Source organism: Pelophylax lessonae, assembly GCF_965119305.1.
Source record: "Pelophylax lessonae genome assembly, chromosome: 1".
NCBI classification, from domain to species: Eukaryota; Metazoa; Chordata; class Amphibia; order Anura; family Ranidae; genus Pelophylax; species Pelophylax lessonae.
The window spans coordinates 831,908,573-831,926,089 of NC_138768.1; the positions used below are offsets into that span (position 1 = coordinate 831,908,573).

Consider the following 17,517-nt stretch of genomic DNA (forward strand, 5'->3'; position numbering starts at 1 on the left):
CCTGCCGCTTGGTTGCTTCTGCTGTGATTATTCACAGCAGAAGCCGATCTGTGGGTGCTGGGCACTGGATGTCAGCTGGCATTCGCCGATTGTCAGGCAGAGACTCAAGATGGAGATCTGCCTATGTAAACAAGGGAAATCGCCGTTCAGGCAGGGGGGAAGGGATGGATTTTGTGTCCCTGCAAAGCAAGTAATACAATCCATCTCTTCCCCTAGTAAAAGCAACACACACAGTACACAAAAATACTGGCTAGGCACACAGTTAACCTTTTGCTTGCCCTAGATTTTTTACCCCATCCCAGCTAGTGTAATTAGTACACTAACAGTGCATATTTTTAGCTCTGACAACTGTATTAGTATCACTGGTTCCAGAAACGTGTCAAAGTGTCAGTTGTTGTCTGATTGTTCACCACAATATCACTGATCACTGCCATTACTAGTGTAAAAATACATAAATAAAAATTCCAGTATACATACCATAATTTATATATGCTACCAATCAATTTACACTTGTTGGTATTTTTTTTATTTATTTTTTTTACCAGAATACATATTGATCTAAATTTATGAAGAAATTTGATTTTTACATTTTTTTCTATCAGATATGTTTTATAGCAGAAAGTAAAAAAAAAAAAATGTTGTTTTTTTTCAAAATAGTAGGTCTTATTTTGTTGATAGTGTAAAAAATAAAAACCACAGTGGTGATCAAATAACACTGAAATAAATCTCTATTTGTGGGAAAAAACTGACATAAATTTTATTTGGGTACAGCGTTGCATAACCCCGTAATTGTCAGTTAAAGTAACGCAGTATCGCAGTAACGCAGTATCGCAAAAAATGGCCTGGTCATGGAGGGGGGTAAATCTTCCGGAGGTCAACTGGTTAAAAAGAGTAACACCGATACCATTTTTACCAGCGAGTCCTTTAATCACGTACTGATACCTTTCTGGTGCGATTCAAGCCCATACAAAATGTATGGGCTCAAATCGCACTGTAAAGAATCGTATGCGATTTGATCAGAAATGTGGTGCAATTCCTGTCTGAATCACATGGGGTTTCCCCCATCTCTCCTGTGTGAACCCAGGCAATCACTATGATGAGCCTGGGTTTACACAGGATCGGTGCGGGAAACCGCATGTGATTTTGACAGGAATTGCATTGCATTCCTGTTCAAATTGCATGTGATTCTTTGCAGTGTGATTTGAGCCCGCTAATTTTGTATAGGTTTAAATCGCACCGCAAATGTATCGTTTTGGGGTATCGGAGCATTTTCACGTGTACGGTATCGGTATTGGTGCAGCCCTGCTTTTAACATTTAATTTTGAAATGAATGGACTTTCCCAAACAAAAACCATATATACTTAGAAATTAGTTTGAAGCAGTAAAAATATATATATATATGTAAATCCACACTAGGCCATTAAAGAAAAATTAAGCAGCTTGCTATAAGCTGATACAAGTTACTAATATAAATAAACAAAAAAGCAGCGCTACAAACTATGAGTGCATATAATCCTAACCAATAACTGTTGTAAAGTGGATAAATACAATCTATAAATAAATATCTATGGATAAATACAAAACATAAATAATGCATAGTGCAAAGAAATAATTCATCAGATTAAAAAGTGCAAAGAAACAGATCAAAAAGTGCAAAAGTGCAACTAATAGTGCGTGTATAAATTCATGTATCGAAAATTCAAACATCATTTAACTTCCCTGGCAGTATTCCCGAGTGTGGCTCGGGGTTAACTTTCAGTACCAAAAGCGGTAACCCCGAGCCACACTCAGGATTATCCCACAAAGTTATTCAGCTTCCCTGCGCTCCCCGCTGTCCTCCTCGCTGTCCTCCCCCGCCGCCCTCCCCATCGTCCTCCCCATCGTCCTCCCCATCGTCCTCCCCATCGTCCTCCCCATCGTCCTCCCCATCGTCCTCACACTCTCTCCCCACTCTGTGCACGGCCGATTGCCAGCACTTGCCTTCTGGTTCCCTCCTGCGAGCGTTTCAACGCAGGGGGGTGGAACTGGCGGCAAATTCAAAAGTGTAAAAACACAAATGACATGATACCAAGCTGGGATCCTAATGGATTACACTGTATCATGCCATTTAACCACAGAATTTCAACTGGTGACTTTCCCAGTGCCCTGCCTGTCATTTTCCAGTGCTTTATGCCTGGAAAATAGAGAACGACCATGGCGTCCAAAAAGCGTTCTTTTTGCGCAAAAGCGCTTTTAGACGAACTGGAAAACAGCGACAGCGAAACGGAGTTACTTGAAGAACTGAGCGATAGCGATTCGTGGGAAAATTCGTCATCAGGTACGGAAAGTGACGACAGCGATGATTCTGATGTCTCTTTCTGCAACATAGCTTGTGGAATTTGGGAATTATATCAAATGATTCTTCAGAATTTCCAACGGAGCGATGTGCCAGAAAGAGACATCAGAATCGTCGCTGTCGTCACTTTCTGTACCTGATGACGAATTTTCCCACAAATCGCTATCGCTCATTTCTTCAAGTAACTCTGTTTCGCTGTCGCTGTTTTCCAGTTCGTCTAAAAACGCTTTTGCGCAAAAATAATGCTTTTTGGACGCCATGGTCGTTCTCTATTTTCCAGGCACATAGAACTGGAAAAGCACAGGCAGGGCACTGGAAAAGTCACCAGGTGAAATCCTGTGGTGAAATGGGATGATACAGTGTTAACTGTTAGGATCACAGCTTTGTGTCATGTCATTTGTGTATTTACACTTTTGAATTTGCCGCCGGTTTCACCCCCCTGCGTCGCAACGCTCGCAGGGAAGGGAACCGGAAGACAGGTGTCGTCATCGGCCGAGTACACAGCGGGTGGACAGCGGGGAAAGATGGCGGGGGAGAACGGCGGGGGATCGCAGGGGGAAGGTGAGTTTTAAAATGTAAAACAACAGATTTCTATGCAAAACAATGAACTGCTTTTAGCACAGAAATCTGGACACAATCAGACCGCCAGGGAGGTTAATAAAATATATGTGTATAGTCTATTATTTGAACAAAAAGTCCAATCACAGAGCAACCAAGGGGTATAATCCTCAGGGGATAACATTTGAAAAGGAATAATGACTCCACCACCAGATAGTAGCAGTTACCAGGTGCCTCTTACCAGAACAGTTGGGCCATAGAATAAAATGGCCAGAAACGCATGTAGTACAAAATCCAAGCTTGACTTCCACTGGGGGAGACTATCTCAACTCAGCAGTCAATGGTAGCATGGTATTAATAGACAAACATACACCTCCATCGAGAAGACTGTTTCAAAAGGTAATACCTTTATTGTGTATTATTGGAGCTCCAACTGGAAAGCAATCTAATACAGCAGGACCAAGGCAGCAGGCTGATGGTTTGTATGGAACAAACGCCAACAACAATAGGCAAATTGTGTGTGATGGCGCTGTAGCTAGCCATGCCCTAGACATTTCGTCAGCAGTGACGTTTTCTGGGGACTAGAAATTCGTTTGTTCGAGAAAAAATGTCCATCCTGTTCCTTAAAATCTTCTCATCACTGCATTCTAAAACTCAATATTGATTAACCCCACTAATGATTGGAAAATCAAATGCACGTCATTAAAATGAAAACATTTTGAACAAAATTCTACAAGTGTAAGACAAGCCTAATGCCTAGTACACATGGGCCAAATTTCAGTAGACATCAGCTGGTTCGATAAAAACGGGCCGATATTCGGGCTGTGTGTATGTCAGCTTCTGTGGGACAGGCGTGCTGGAAAACCAGCAGCCAACCGGCTTCCGATCAGCGCTCTCAGCCAATGGCTGAGAGTGCTGATGTAATGTTCTGGTACCTTTGGGTACCCTAATTACTCTTTCATAAGTGTATGCGCCCCACCATTCTCTTTTGGTAAGGTGCGCATACACCTTTAAGACTGATGCTGTCATCACTGAGCGCCGGACTGATGGCTATTTAGATCGCCGGCTCTCACTCACATGTGTTCGTTCAAACTGCTTTGTGCCTTGATGCTAACCTGTCTTGAAGCTCTCATGCTTGCAAGCTTACCTCGCTGTCGGAACCACGCTGCGCTGATCCCTGTATCCCGCTACCGGATCATCCGCTCTTGCCGAACCTCTCCTCTGCTACATTGCTATTAGTGATAAGTACCCCGCAGGGGAAACCTCTATAACTTTCATACTAAAGCTTACACTATCTAGCTCTGCATACTAAGGACTATTACTACATCTGCATTATCTAAGATTGCTAGCTCTTGAGCCTACTACCACCTGTTCTTGCACTGGGTTGATCTCTCTTGTATGTCCACCTGCTACTCTGTCATCTGCTACCATACATGATTGCTAAACCTATCTGCATCTCATCTGCTACTATCTTACTTTCAAGAACATTTCCTTTCAAGTGTCTGTCATCTACCATCTCTACCCAACCTGTCTCTTCCGCCTATCATCACTGTGTTACTATATACATAAGTCACTCTAGGAAACATCTTATTGAGTGTGTGTATTTACTTGCTGAATTGAGATCCTCCACACATGATGAGTCATTGAGAGTTGGGAATGGTGTCTCAGCGTTTCTCTACATGACTACTGAAGTGGAATATTTCTGCAGCTGAAAATCCACATCATACATAAAACGCAGGAGCGTTACAGCTGACCAGAGTGTTCTGGCTGGGGGGCTGAACACAACAGCTCAGCAGGGGAGTTTGCTGTACTAACTTAGGACTGTTAGTACAGTGGTTCTTACCGGAGCTGGTTGAACGAAAAAAAAACCACACTATTAGTGTGTACCAGGCTTAAGACCTACTACTCAATGTGACAAGACTGGTCAGCAAAGCCCCTTCCCTTTTTCTATAATACAAGTCTATGTGACCCCTCTAGTCTTTGTTTAAAGAGGTTGTAAACCCTTTTTTTTTTCTTCTTTTTCACCCTGAAAGAGAAACACATCGCATACTAGCTCATTATGAAATACTTACCTTAGAACGAGCCCCCGCCGTGCCGCCCGCTCATCTGTATGACGGGCAACATGTCCAGTCGCCCCCGTCCTACGGGATCGCGGCATCCGGCCATCTGATTGGCCAGAGCCGTGGTGATGTCACTCCCGCACACGCACGCGGGAGCCGACGGTCACGGCATGGAGTTCTGAAGGAACGGCACCAGCGGCCGTTCCTTCAGAGCGCATGCGCCAGTGACGTCACTGGATGCATCTAAGGTAAATATCTCCTAAACGGTACATGTTTAGGAGAGGTTTACAGTACCTATAGGTAAGCCTTATCATAGGCTTACCTATAGGTACAACTTGCAGAGGAGGGTTTACTTTAGTGGAGAAGATTTGGAAGCATCACTTTTTATATATATCTCCATTTTTACTCTTCCTCCTTTTATTTGATTGCATTTTAAAGGTATTGTGGTTCTAGTTGTCAATACACACACACAATGTCTTTTGGTTATACAGTATTAATAACATTTCCACCAAGAAAGGGGTTTTAATAAAGCCATATTTCTGTCTGAAATTGTGTTATTAATTGAGCCGAATTCCAACATGCTGACACATGCATTAGGAGTATTATATAGAATAAGCAAAAAGATTTCTAAGCGCCGGGAGCATCTAGTCATTTTGAATACCTCTTTAGAAAAGCGAAACACAACAGAGCCATTGTCTGAGCTTCAAGGCACCGCGAGTGTTTATACATCATCTTTTTTATTTATTTAGTTTAAACAAGAGACGGTAGTGCATAAAATGGAACACAATGTTTTTCATGTTGTGAAATACACTTAGAGTGTGGATAAACGGAGAATAGTTTTTATACTTCTCTTTTAAAAAAGCGTTTTTGGGTTTTGTGAAAGCAGAGGAAGAGATGGATTTGGACGCCGGTTTTTCAAGTCATTTAGATTAGTCCAGTTTTCAACTTTTAGGCAGATGATTGCAAGCTTGGAATTGTGGGCTTTTAAAGGCTACTTTAGAAATCCAGCATAAAGCTTGTTTTGTTGGAAATCAACTTGTAATATTCTAATTTCCTAAATGTGATCATTAAATTTCATATAATGATGAATGAATGATTCCTTCAGTGGTCATCTACAATGAACATGACTGGCCCGCTATAGTCAAAAACATAAAATTATGATATCCACACGGGGTTAATAACTGCTATGACAGTACTTAGTATAAAAATACTTTCATGTGCCTTAATTTACTGTATAATTTCTGACCAAGCTGTCCTGCAAAAGTGGCAGCTACAGGAATTGGGACAACCCATGTAATTCTGCTGGAGGCACTTCTTATGGTCAGCTTTTATTACTATTATTATAATTATTATTAATTTAATTTTCTTAAAGTAGAGCTATAGGCAAAATTTTTTTTTTTCACTTTGGATAGAGCAAGGGAGGGTTATAACTAGTAATCGACCGATATCGTTTTTTTACCGCCGATACCGATATTTTGGTCATTGGGTATCAGTATCGGCCAATATCTGCCGATATTTTCGGACATTAATTTTTTTTTTTATCTCTGCAGGTACTGTGGTGGAGGGATCTGGGGGTCTAAAAGACCCCAAACCCCTCATCTGCACTTAAGCATTCAAAACGCCAAGTTTGGCTGTTTTGAATGCTGTAAGTTTTTTGAGTTCGGCATCGCCGTTACCCGGAAGTGATGTCATGTCATGACATCAATTCTGGGTACGTGGTGGCGCCAAATTCAAAGAAAGGAACCCGGGTCAGATGGTGGCGGTGAAGGTAGGACTCCCGGGTCTCCCGGTTGGAAGGGAGACCCGGGCAAGCTGCAGAAGGCGGCGGTAGGTGGGGACGTCCCCTCCCGCTCCTTGGAATGACAGCTGAGCGGCTTCTCAGCCGCATCGGTTGTAATTACAAGACAGTCGGCTATGGACACCGGTACCGGGTTGATGCCTCTAGCTGCAGGCATCGCCCCGATACAACCACTTTCCCTGAAATATCGGCAATATCGGTAAATAAAAAGCCGATTCCGCTATATAGGGGAAAGTCCATATTGGACCTTGATATATCGGCTTTGCCGATAATCGGTTGATCTCTAGTTATAACCCCTGTCAAAATGTGTTTCGCCAACTGTGTCCCACTATGGAAATTTCCCTTAATTTCCTGTCCCATAGCCAAATAGGAAGTGAAAGGTAATCCCTGCAAATTAAGGGAATTCCTAGGGGACCCCCAGGTCACCAGAACTAGTGTCCCCATTGGAAGATTTTCCCTCTATCACTTTTCTGGGGACAATACAAAATTTGGGATTTTCTTACTTTCACTTTCAGAGATAATGGTAAACAGAACAAAAGGAGAGGGCAAATCTTCCTAACGAAGGCACTGATAGCAATACAAAGTAACAGGCATTCTAGTCCCTCTCCGCTCTATCCAAAACTAAAAAAAAATATCTGTATCTGTTTATGAACCATTAGCTGGAGTTGGGATTCAATATATGCCAGTGCTCTGGGCTGCTCCCCCCTCTTCTGAGTGCTCCATTGACGCATATAATGGGGCTCAGCCCCATCCCTGCTTGCACCTGGTTGTTATTGCAAACATTGGGAGCCAATGACTCCTGCTGCAGTGTGTGAGCCAATGAGGAAGGAGAGAGCTGGTAGAGCAGCTGCTGTCGTGCACACCCCTAGATCGAGATCGGGATCAAGTAAGTATTGGGGAGCTAGACACAGAAGGTTTTTTACCTTTATGCATATAATTCATGAAGGTAAAAAACCTTCAGCCTTTAGAGCCACTTTTACTTAAAGTTCATTTAAAAGCACATAAGACCACCCTGCCCACAGGGTGACAACCCTGCTGTATAATTTCACTACACAACAAACAGGATTGTCACCCTTAGTAGTATCAGCAGTAAACCACATTGGTCCAAACACTCCCCACTCTTGGATTCTCTGGCTGCTGTCAGAAGCCAACCTGAGAGTGCATCCCCGTTACAAAGACCAACTTTTAAAAGGAAATACATGGTAATCGAGTCACTGATAAAAAATAAATTAAATTCAAGCAATGAAGGTTTGCAGCATGGTTTCCCACCTGCCCTACTCATACTTCAATATGTTTCACCCAGTCTTAATGATTAAGCATTTATTTAGGTGAAAGGCTTTGGAGTACGAGGCAGACAGGTGGGAAGACATGCTGAGAACCTTTGTTTCTGGAATAAAATGACTTTACATCACTGACATGACCAGTGTGTAGACCATTTATTTATTTTGACAGAAGGGTTGTCACTTTGATAGAGAAATTGCAAAAACAAGAGATAGGATTAACAGGTGATAAACCTATCGTACGGGGGACTCATAAAAACAAACACCTGTGCACACTTATAGCACATCCCCAATAAATTACAAAAAGCTGCCTTTGCTGATTTGTTTCCCAGTCCCATCAAACCAACCCCTGGCTTTACTTCAAGTGGGTTATCGACTCAGAAAAAGTGTGCAGGGCAAGAGCATGTGTTAGGTGTCATTGTTTGCATTCTTACTCCAGTTCAGTGGCTCAGTAGGTGATGAATCAATGATCAACATGGAAGACCTGAAACTTGCACCCTTACAAACATGTCAGCCATGATGTACCATATTTCTGTCTTGACCTGTTCACTTGAATTGTCCCTCAACATAACCAAAGCATGAAATTCGTTTGACTGATATGCAGTTTGGTAATTCGGTGAATTTATTATAAGCTAAAAGCATTTCCTTGTATCCTTTAGACTGGAAGAAAAGAAAAAGGTGACCCGCTGAACATTGCCATCGATAAGATGACCAAGAAGACACGAGACTTGCGGAGACAGGTGAGCTTCATAGTCTGTACTATTCAGTCTTTTCAAATTCTGGTAAAACAGTGTATAGCAGTATATAGTAACAGAGCGTGTGAAAGAAAAATCATTTACACCTTCAGCAGTATTGACTTTCTGAAAATTACTCATGGAAAACAAAAAAGGAAAAAGTCGAAATGTCATGGTGGATAATGTTAGCCCTGCTCAGTGAGGTTAGATTTTATTGGAAGATTTTTTTTTCTTCTGGCTGTTTACCAAGCAACAATAAAAAGATAAAAAGATGGGCAGTAAAAAAAAAAAACATACATACTATATAAGTGATGTCTTTAGAGGGCAGAGAAAAAAAAGGTCTGCAGCAGTTTTATACAAATAGGAAGTTTTTTTTCTTTAGTTCAGGATGCATCTGATTAAACAGCTCCATAACAAAGAAGGGTAACCATGCACTGAATCATTAGAAGAAGTACAAGAGCACACTAGCCTGCGATAAAAAAATAATTACATTAGAAAAATGGCGCCTCCTATATGTAATTTATGTAATGTAACCGGCAGCTGCCATCAATTTTTTGGGGAAATCCCCAAAAAATTTCAATAATTCCTTCGACTCGAGAATGGTTCCGCAGACTTAACAGAATCGAGGAACTGGAGGAACTTATCAGCATCTCCCGTGATCAAATTCACTGTCCAATGGTTCGATTGGACCCGTTAAAAGACACAGAGACCTATAAAAATGTAATGGGGCTCCAGCGTCTTCTTTAGAACACTCTGGTCCCCACCGGGGGTGCTGAATCGGCTATCCCGCACCCCCACCTGTAACTGCACATATCTCATACCGGGCGTTCTCCGTTATCCCTCAACCTCCTTAATCCCCCCCTTTGGTTTTTCTTTTTTTTTTTTTTTTCCCCCTCCTTACCTCTTCCCCTTCTCCTTTTCCTTCTCCTCTTCCCTCTTCTTCATACTCTCTCTTTGCTTCTATATCTGTTGTTCTTCTCTCTCAACCGGCTATACAGTCCATTATCTGGTGATTAGTGGGATCCCCCTCCTCCTTTGGTCACAAGTAGCACCTACTCTCCATACAACCTGGCTAACTATCCCCAATCCCAAGTGCCACTGTGGCACATGAAACTGCCTCTGTTTAACTTCTTCTGGCCTTGTCTCATGCTTCCACCCACATAATAATTGTGGCTTGACCGATGATATATATGATCTGCATTGTGACAATCTGAGGCGCTACACAATACCAATTATAATGTTGTTGTTTTAAGGTGCCAAATTGTAACTAATAAGTGAATAACTTATAAAAATATATAAAACCTTGTTGTGAAACATAAATAGTTGAAATAACAAAAATTATAACAAATGTATTACAAATAATTTATATACAGTAAAACCTTGGTTTGAGAGTAACTTGGTTTAAGAGCGCTTTGCAAGACAAGCAAAATTTTCAAATACATTTTGACTTGATATACAAGCAATGTCTTGATATACAAGTAGCCTCAAGTCACAGCTGAGTATAAAAGAGAAGAGAGGCGCCTCTAAGTGTAGCAATATGGTTGCATTTAATGCAGGTACAACATTTAGCAACTCACATGGTTGATTATTGGAACAGGCACATCTAAGGATGCAGGCATCCAGGCTAAAGCTGTCCACATAGACCATTCTCCGCACCGCCATCTACGTCATCCCTTCCATGCTGCCCCTCACTTTCAGATCGATTTACTGCCCGGTGATCTTCCTGGTCAGGACTACAGACTGGCAGCCGGTGGTGCAGAAGATAGTCTATGTGGACAGCTTTACCCCGGATGCCTGCAAACTTAGATGTGCCTGTTTTATTCATCAACCATGTGTGAGTTGCTAAATGTTGTACCTTCATTAAATGGAACCATATTGCTACACTTAGAGGTACCTCTCTTCTCTTTTATACTCTGTAGCTCCTGCTGGATTTTGCTTCTAATCCCCTTGTGGAAGCTGCTATTTGTGGATGGACATTTTATGGTTATATAACCTATCGCAATGCTATAATCTTTTTATATGGACTTTAAACTTAAGGACTTATGAATAAATGATCGTGGAACGAATCATCTGAGTTTCCATTATTTCTTATGGGGAAATTCGCTTTGATATAAGAGTGCTTTGGATTACAAGCATGCTTCCAGAACGAATTATGCTCGCAATCCAAGGTTTTACTGTATATGTGATTGGGTATCCTCTACACCCCGTGCTTGATGTGCTGTAATGGTCCCGTCTCACGTGTGCTCATAAGTGATAATCCTCCACCTCAGTATTAGGGGGCCACTCACCAGATGGATTCAGGCCACCAGTACCTACACAGCTTTGATACATTATAAATCACCAATTAGGTCTCTTGATTTTCAAGCCAGTCATCTCATTCCATAATACTCATATTTTGGGTAAGTGTATATACCATGGCTTTAAGTTGTTAAAACAGGCTCCAGATCCAAAGGATTCCCAGAAAAAAACATATAGGTGAATAATTGTGCAATATCATTTATTAAAATATCCCAGATTCAATAAAAACTATTAAGAATGCACTCACATGTTATTGTGCCCAATTTTAAAACTGTGGAATCAAAATATTTGTATAGTTGCTTTTAATTAAACTGTTTTTTTTATATATATATATATATATATATATATATATATATATATATATATATATGAGATTTTTGTAAAACCGGAGGTGCCAAGACAGGAGGTATTAATTCAATAGTAATAAGCATTACATTTCAGGTTGTTTACAGCGATCAGATGATTATAAGATTGCTATAACAAAGGACCAATCACAAACGACTAAGGGATATAATTATAACAGAAAAAATGGCCGCTGCATGACTTCCTGATGACGCCATTATGGTGAAATGGATTGAGATCTGTAGCGGTGATACTTTTGGTTTTGTCATTTCTGGTTCTTGGTGGAGTGCAGTTGGAACGCACGCAGAGTCTTGGTAGACCGGCGATAACTGCTGCATAAAAAATGCTCAAGAAAGGGTGCCGCATTAGGCACAATAACATGTGAATGCATTCTTAATAGTTTTTATTGAATCTTGGATATTTTAATAAACGATATTGCACAATTATTTGCCTATATGTTTTTTTCTGGTAATTCTTTGGATCTGGAGCCTGGTATAACAACTTAAAGCCATGCTATATGTACTTACCCAAACTATGAGTATTATGGAAAGAGATGACTGGGTTGAAAATCGAGAGACCTAATTGGTGATTTATAATATATCAAAGCTGTGTAGGTCCTGGTGGCCTGAATCCATCTGGTGAGTGGCCCCCTAATTCTAAGGTGGAGGATTATCACTTGTGAGCACGCATGAGATGGGATCATTCCAGCAAATCAAGCACGGAGTGTAGAGTATACCCAATCACATATAAATTATTTGTAATACATTTGTTATAATTTTTGTTATTTCAACTATTTATGTTTCACAACAAGGTTTTATATATTTTTATATGTTATTCACTTATGAGTTACAATTTGGCACATTAAAATAAAAACACTGTAATTGGTATTGTGTAGCGCCTCAGATTGTCACAATTAAAAAAATAGTTACATTAATTTGGTTTAAAAAAAAGTTGCAATTCATAATTTTAGCGCAGTCAGCCTACCATGGTGAGTGGCTGGGCTGGACTGATGTTCTTGTGGTTGACAATAGGACTCCCCAGATGGTCCTGAATCAGGCTGAATGGAGGCTTCATAACTCTCAGGAGCCAATTAGGCTCATTACACCTTTAAAAACCATTAAAAGCTCACCCTTGGTAGCACCTCTGGGGTAGAATGGGAAGTGATTGCCATGAGACAACGATTTCCTCTTGAATGGAGATAACTGGAGTGAGGTCTGTCTAACAGGAGATTTAAAAAAGTGTGTGTGGGGGAGGTGGTTACAGGAGTGGGTGAATTTCTTTTTTAAGGTTGTGTTTAATGCAACGGGTCTTAATTTTGTCTCCAAAGGAGCTGAATGGTTCCATAATCAACGTGAGCCAATTAAGGCCCATTACACCCTTAAAAACCATCAAACACCACCTTTAAAAGTGACTCCCCCCCCCCCCTCCCCACTTTTGTTTTTTATTTCCCCTTACCTGTTAGACAGACCCTACTCCAGTAATCTCATTGTCTCTTGGCAATCACTTCTCCTTCCACCTCAGGGTTGCTACCAAGGGTGAGTGTTTAATGGTTTTTAAGGGTGTAAGGGCCTTAATTGGCTCCTGAGGGTTATGAAGCCTCCATTCTAGTGGAAATCACTGCCTCTTGGTAATCACTACCCCTTCGCCCAAAAGGTGCTACCAAGGGACATTGATCACCGCTTGCCTTAGATTGCTATAGTGCAATATTTTTCAGTATTTCCCTCAGATGAAACAGTTGTGGTAATTACTAGGGCAGTGAAACTGATAAAATCACCTGTGGAAAAATAATGGAAAGCCTGAAAACATGACCCGTTGGGGGTACTTGGGGACTAGAGTTGAGAAACATTGCTGTAGTGGGTTTTATCTAACAGGTAAGAGGGGATGAAATACAAAAGCAGGGGGAGGGAAGGTGGTGTGTTTGATGGTTTTTAAGGGTGCAATAGGCCTTAATTGGTTCCTGAGGGTTATGAAACCTTCATTCAGCTCTCTTGGTCTTTTCATGTGGCAGGAAATTTACCCTCATTAATTCCCTGTGAAAAAAAATATTAAAATAAAATAATGTGGCTAATGAGGGCCACTTTTTTGTTACATGAAAAGTCCTAAAGAACAGAATGGAGGTTCCATAACCCTCACGAGCCAAATAAGGACTATTGCAGTCCCACAACCAGCTCCATCCACACACACTTTTGCTTTTCATCTCCGCTTACCTGTTAGAGAGACCCTACTTCAGTAATCTCCGTTCAAGTGGACATCATTGTCTTTTGGCAATCACTTCCCCCAAAGGTGCTACCAAGAGACAGTGATCACTGCTCGCCCTGAGATTACTGAAGTGAGTTCTGTCTAACAGATAAGAGGGGATGAAAAATAAAAGTGGGGGGTTCTTTTCAAAGGTGGTGTTTAATAGTTTTTAACCACTTAAGCCCCGGAAGATTTTACCCCCTTCTTGACCAGGGCCTATTTTGCGATTTGGCACTGCGTGACTTTAACGGACAATTGCGTGGTCGTGCGACGCTGTAACCAAACGAATTTGACGTCCTTTTTTTCCCACGAACAGAGCTTTCTTTTGGTGGTATTTGATCACCTGTGCGATTTTTTTGATCATGCGCTATAAACAAAAAAAGAGCGTCAATTTTGCAAAAATAACAATATTTTTCACATTTTTTTATATGAAATTCCCCCCCAAAAAAATGTAATAATCAAAATTTTTTAACATTTTCGGCCAATTTGTTTTATGCTACATATGTTTGGTAAAAAAAATCGCAAAAAGCGTATTTTGATTGGTTTGCGCAAAAGTTATCGCGTTTACTAACAAAGGGAAAGATTTTTGTTGTTTTTTTTTTAACGCGTAATGGCGGCGATCTGCGATTTTTTTTGCGGTACTGCGACATTGCGGAGGACAGATCAGACTGACATTTTTGACACTTTTGGGGCTACCAGTGACATTACTGCAGTAATCAGTGCTATAAATATGCCCTGTTACTGTAAAATGACACTGGTAGTGAAGGGGTTAACTTTTTTTGAGAGGGAGGGGCTATGTGTGTCCCTAGGGGCGTGATTCTAACTGTGATTGGCTGTGGCTTGAGATGTATGAACGGTAATCAACGGTTCTACAAAGTAGAACCGTATGATCACCACTCATACACCGGGGAGAATGACAGGCGGCTTGTTTACACTAGCCGTCTGACTTTCTCCCTCTCCACCGACGATCGCGAGTGACCGGCGGACGATCGGGTCCACTGGTCACACGCGCGGGGGGGTCCGTGACCACTCGGGAGCGGGAGCGCGCCTGTGAGGGGCTGACCGCCGCAGTAAATAGTCGTGCGGTGGTCGGCAAGTGGTTAAGTGTACAATGGGTCTTAAAGTGGAAGTTTCGTCAAAACCCAACTAATTCTAAACCTGCTCTCTGCCAAGTTCTAAGCCTAATCTATCTAGCCCTGTCAAGAAAAAAATTGCTATACTTACCTTACCTTCAGCAGCAGCTTCAGTGTGTAGACGTTCGCTGGAGAGACAGCCAACAATGGAAGCCCCATAGTAAGTCTATGGATGATATAACTTCCCAAACATTTCACAGCTGTTGCCGGTTGTCTCCTGCACACAACAGCCGCCGCTGGTGACTGAACCAGAGTGACTGCAGAAGAGGTAAATATAGCGATTTTTTTCTTTACAGGACTAGATAGATTATACTTAGAATGTGGCTGAGATTAGGTTTAGCATTAGTTCATTTTTTACTTTACTTTATTTGGCTCCTGAGGGTTATGGAACCTCCATTCAGCTCTCTTGGATTTGTCCTGTGGCAAAAATTTGCCTTCAATAGCCTTATTTTTTATTATTTTTTTTTCTATTCCTTTGGAAGGCTTCTATGCCTTTCACAGAAAGGTAAAAACAGACAATGAAAACAAGTAAAATAATACATTTAAAGTAACAGTACACAGTCAAACAAAATGATCAAATATACACATAAAAAGAGAAAAATACACAATGTGAAAAACATTAAATTAAATAACTAAAATGCCCTAAATACATAATCAAAACAAAAAATCAGACAGTAACTACACAAAAAAGAATAGTGTTTTTCTTTTGTCAAAGAAGTTCAATTGGTGAAATTGATAACTCGTGTTTCAGTCTTTCCATCCATAATCACAGGGATTTTATATTTTGTTGGAGAATACCAGTGCCTAGCAATACATTTCCACCTCCCAATAAGTAAAAGGAAGTAAGAGGTTAACTTTTTGTAGGCTGCCTTAGTCCAGTGATGGCAAACCTTGGCACCCCAGATGTTTTGGGACTACATTTCCCATGATGCTCAACTACACCCCAGAGTGTATGAGCATCAAGGTAAATGTAGTTCCAAAGTGTCTGGGGTTCCAAGGTTCGCCATCACTGCCTAATGCCCAGTACACACAATCCGAAAATCGGACGACGTTCCGTCCGTTTTTGTTTGGTTGCTAGGAACTCTCAATTATATTCGCAAATGGGAGAGGTTACTTACGATATAAATTTTCTCGGATGATTATTCAAAAGCTTCCGGTATGCGTAACCACGCTGTAGCGTGTGATGGGAAATGATGTCTACTGCTCATGCGCTGTCTACTGCTCACCATTTTTTTTCGGACGAACAACATACTGATAATACGATTATCGTACGATGTGTTATAATACGATCAAAATTTTTATGCTTGCACGACCGGATAATATCGGGCGAACTGTCGTGATCGCCTCTCGTAAGCTGTGTACTAACGATCAGATTATCGTCCAATCTTTTCACAAGCGTTATTTTTCGGCCGATTTTCGGATCGTGTGTACGGGCCATTAGTCTGTCAAACAAACTGCACAAGAAACATCTGTGGGTCCCAGAGCTACAGAGGACAGACATCTACACATCTATGATAGCCTTAGAACTAGGAATAGGAGTGATAGAGTGATGCTTAGGCATACAACCAAACTTTGGGCACAAAGAACAGCTGCAAGATCAGAAAAAAAACTGCAGTTATTAAATGGGGGACACTGATAAGGACAGAACAAAAAAAGAGTTTAAAGGCAATTTTTTCGGTAGTTATTCTATTAAAAGCTTGATTGCCTTCCTTTACTGATAAGCCACCTTAGTCTTTCAGACTTCAGGGCAATAAAAGTTGACAAAATCTCCAAAAAACATTGACAGTATCCTACGACTAAAAGTCCATTGAAATAACATTGGATTCACCCTGCTGCTTGATAAATTTTAGTTTTATAGCCGAGCTAAAATTGTAGCTGTATTTTTTTCTATCTTTTATTTTTGTGTATCTTTATTTTTGTTGTCTCTGATAAAATGAATTTCTGCTAAATGTTTATTGGGATGACATTGGACTTTATGGGACACTTAAATGCTTCAGGGGAAATGGAGAGTGGTTTAATACAGATGATTTACTTTGCCAAGCTGCAGTTATTTCCTTACCACCTAATTATCGGGCCCAGTTTCATCTATTTCTCATGTAACATTTGCTGATACACGTATAGCTTTCTATATTAGAACTCTCCACATGTTCCAGGTTTAAAGCAGGGCAGTTACTATAAATCGGAGATAGCGGTGCATATGTATCATGTGGCCTGTGGGGATTTTATTTTCATTTAAAATATTTGTGTCTTGTATGAAGTTCTAGGTCATAAGATATGATTCACCCTTACACTTGTTTATTATCATCATCATTCACCATAAGTTCAGCATCATCACCATCATCCCTTACCCATCACCATTCATTAACCTTCATCATATATCATATATTTTCCTCAACATATATCCTTATATTCATCTGCTAAACCTAATAAGAGTTATAATTGGGGATGCAGCAGAAAATGCCAGAATTAATTTATAGGTATCTTTTCATTTGAGACAATACAGTTTAAATACCTGAAGATTGAATCTATTTAGCACCAGATCTTCTTTCTCTAAGTCCCCGTTCACACTAAGGTGACCTGTGAGGTCGCCTTCCATAGGGAAGCTGCGGACCCGTTCTAATAGGAGCGACACAAGTCGCTCCGACTTAGAAAAAAGGGTCCGGAGCTTCTTTGGGGCGACCCGGAGGCGAGTCCGCCGGGCACACGTGCGGGGGGGTCCGTGACCAAGCGGGAGCGGGAGC

At 41.0% G+C, this 17,517-nt stretch overlaps 1 protein-coding gene across 2 annotated transcripts in view; it reads left to right on the forward strand.

Moving 5' to 3' along the window:
- The first annotated feature begins 8,694 nt into the window (after positions 1–8,694).
- LOC309557588 (catenin alpha-2) overlaps positions 8,695–17,517 on the forward strand; it is a 963,358-nt gene continuing 954,535 nt past the window's right edge. For both annotated transcript variants that reach the window (XM_082260379.1, XM_082260380.1), the window contains exon 1: positions 8,695–8,771. In XM_082260379.1, the coding sequence (XP_082116505.1) occupies positions 8,739–8,771 (33 nt within the window). In that variant the 5' untranslated portion in view covers positions 8,695–8,738. The remainder of the gene's footprint in view (positions 8,772–17,517) is intronic.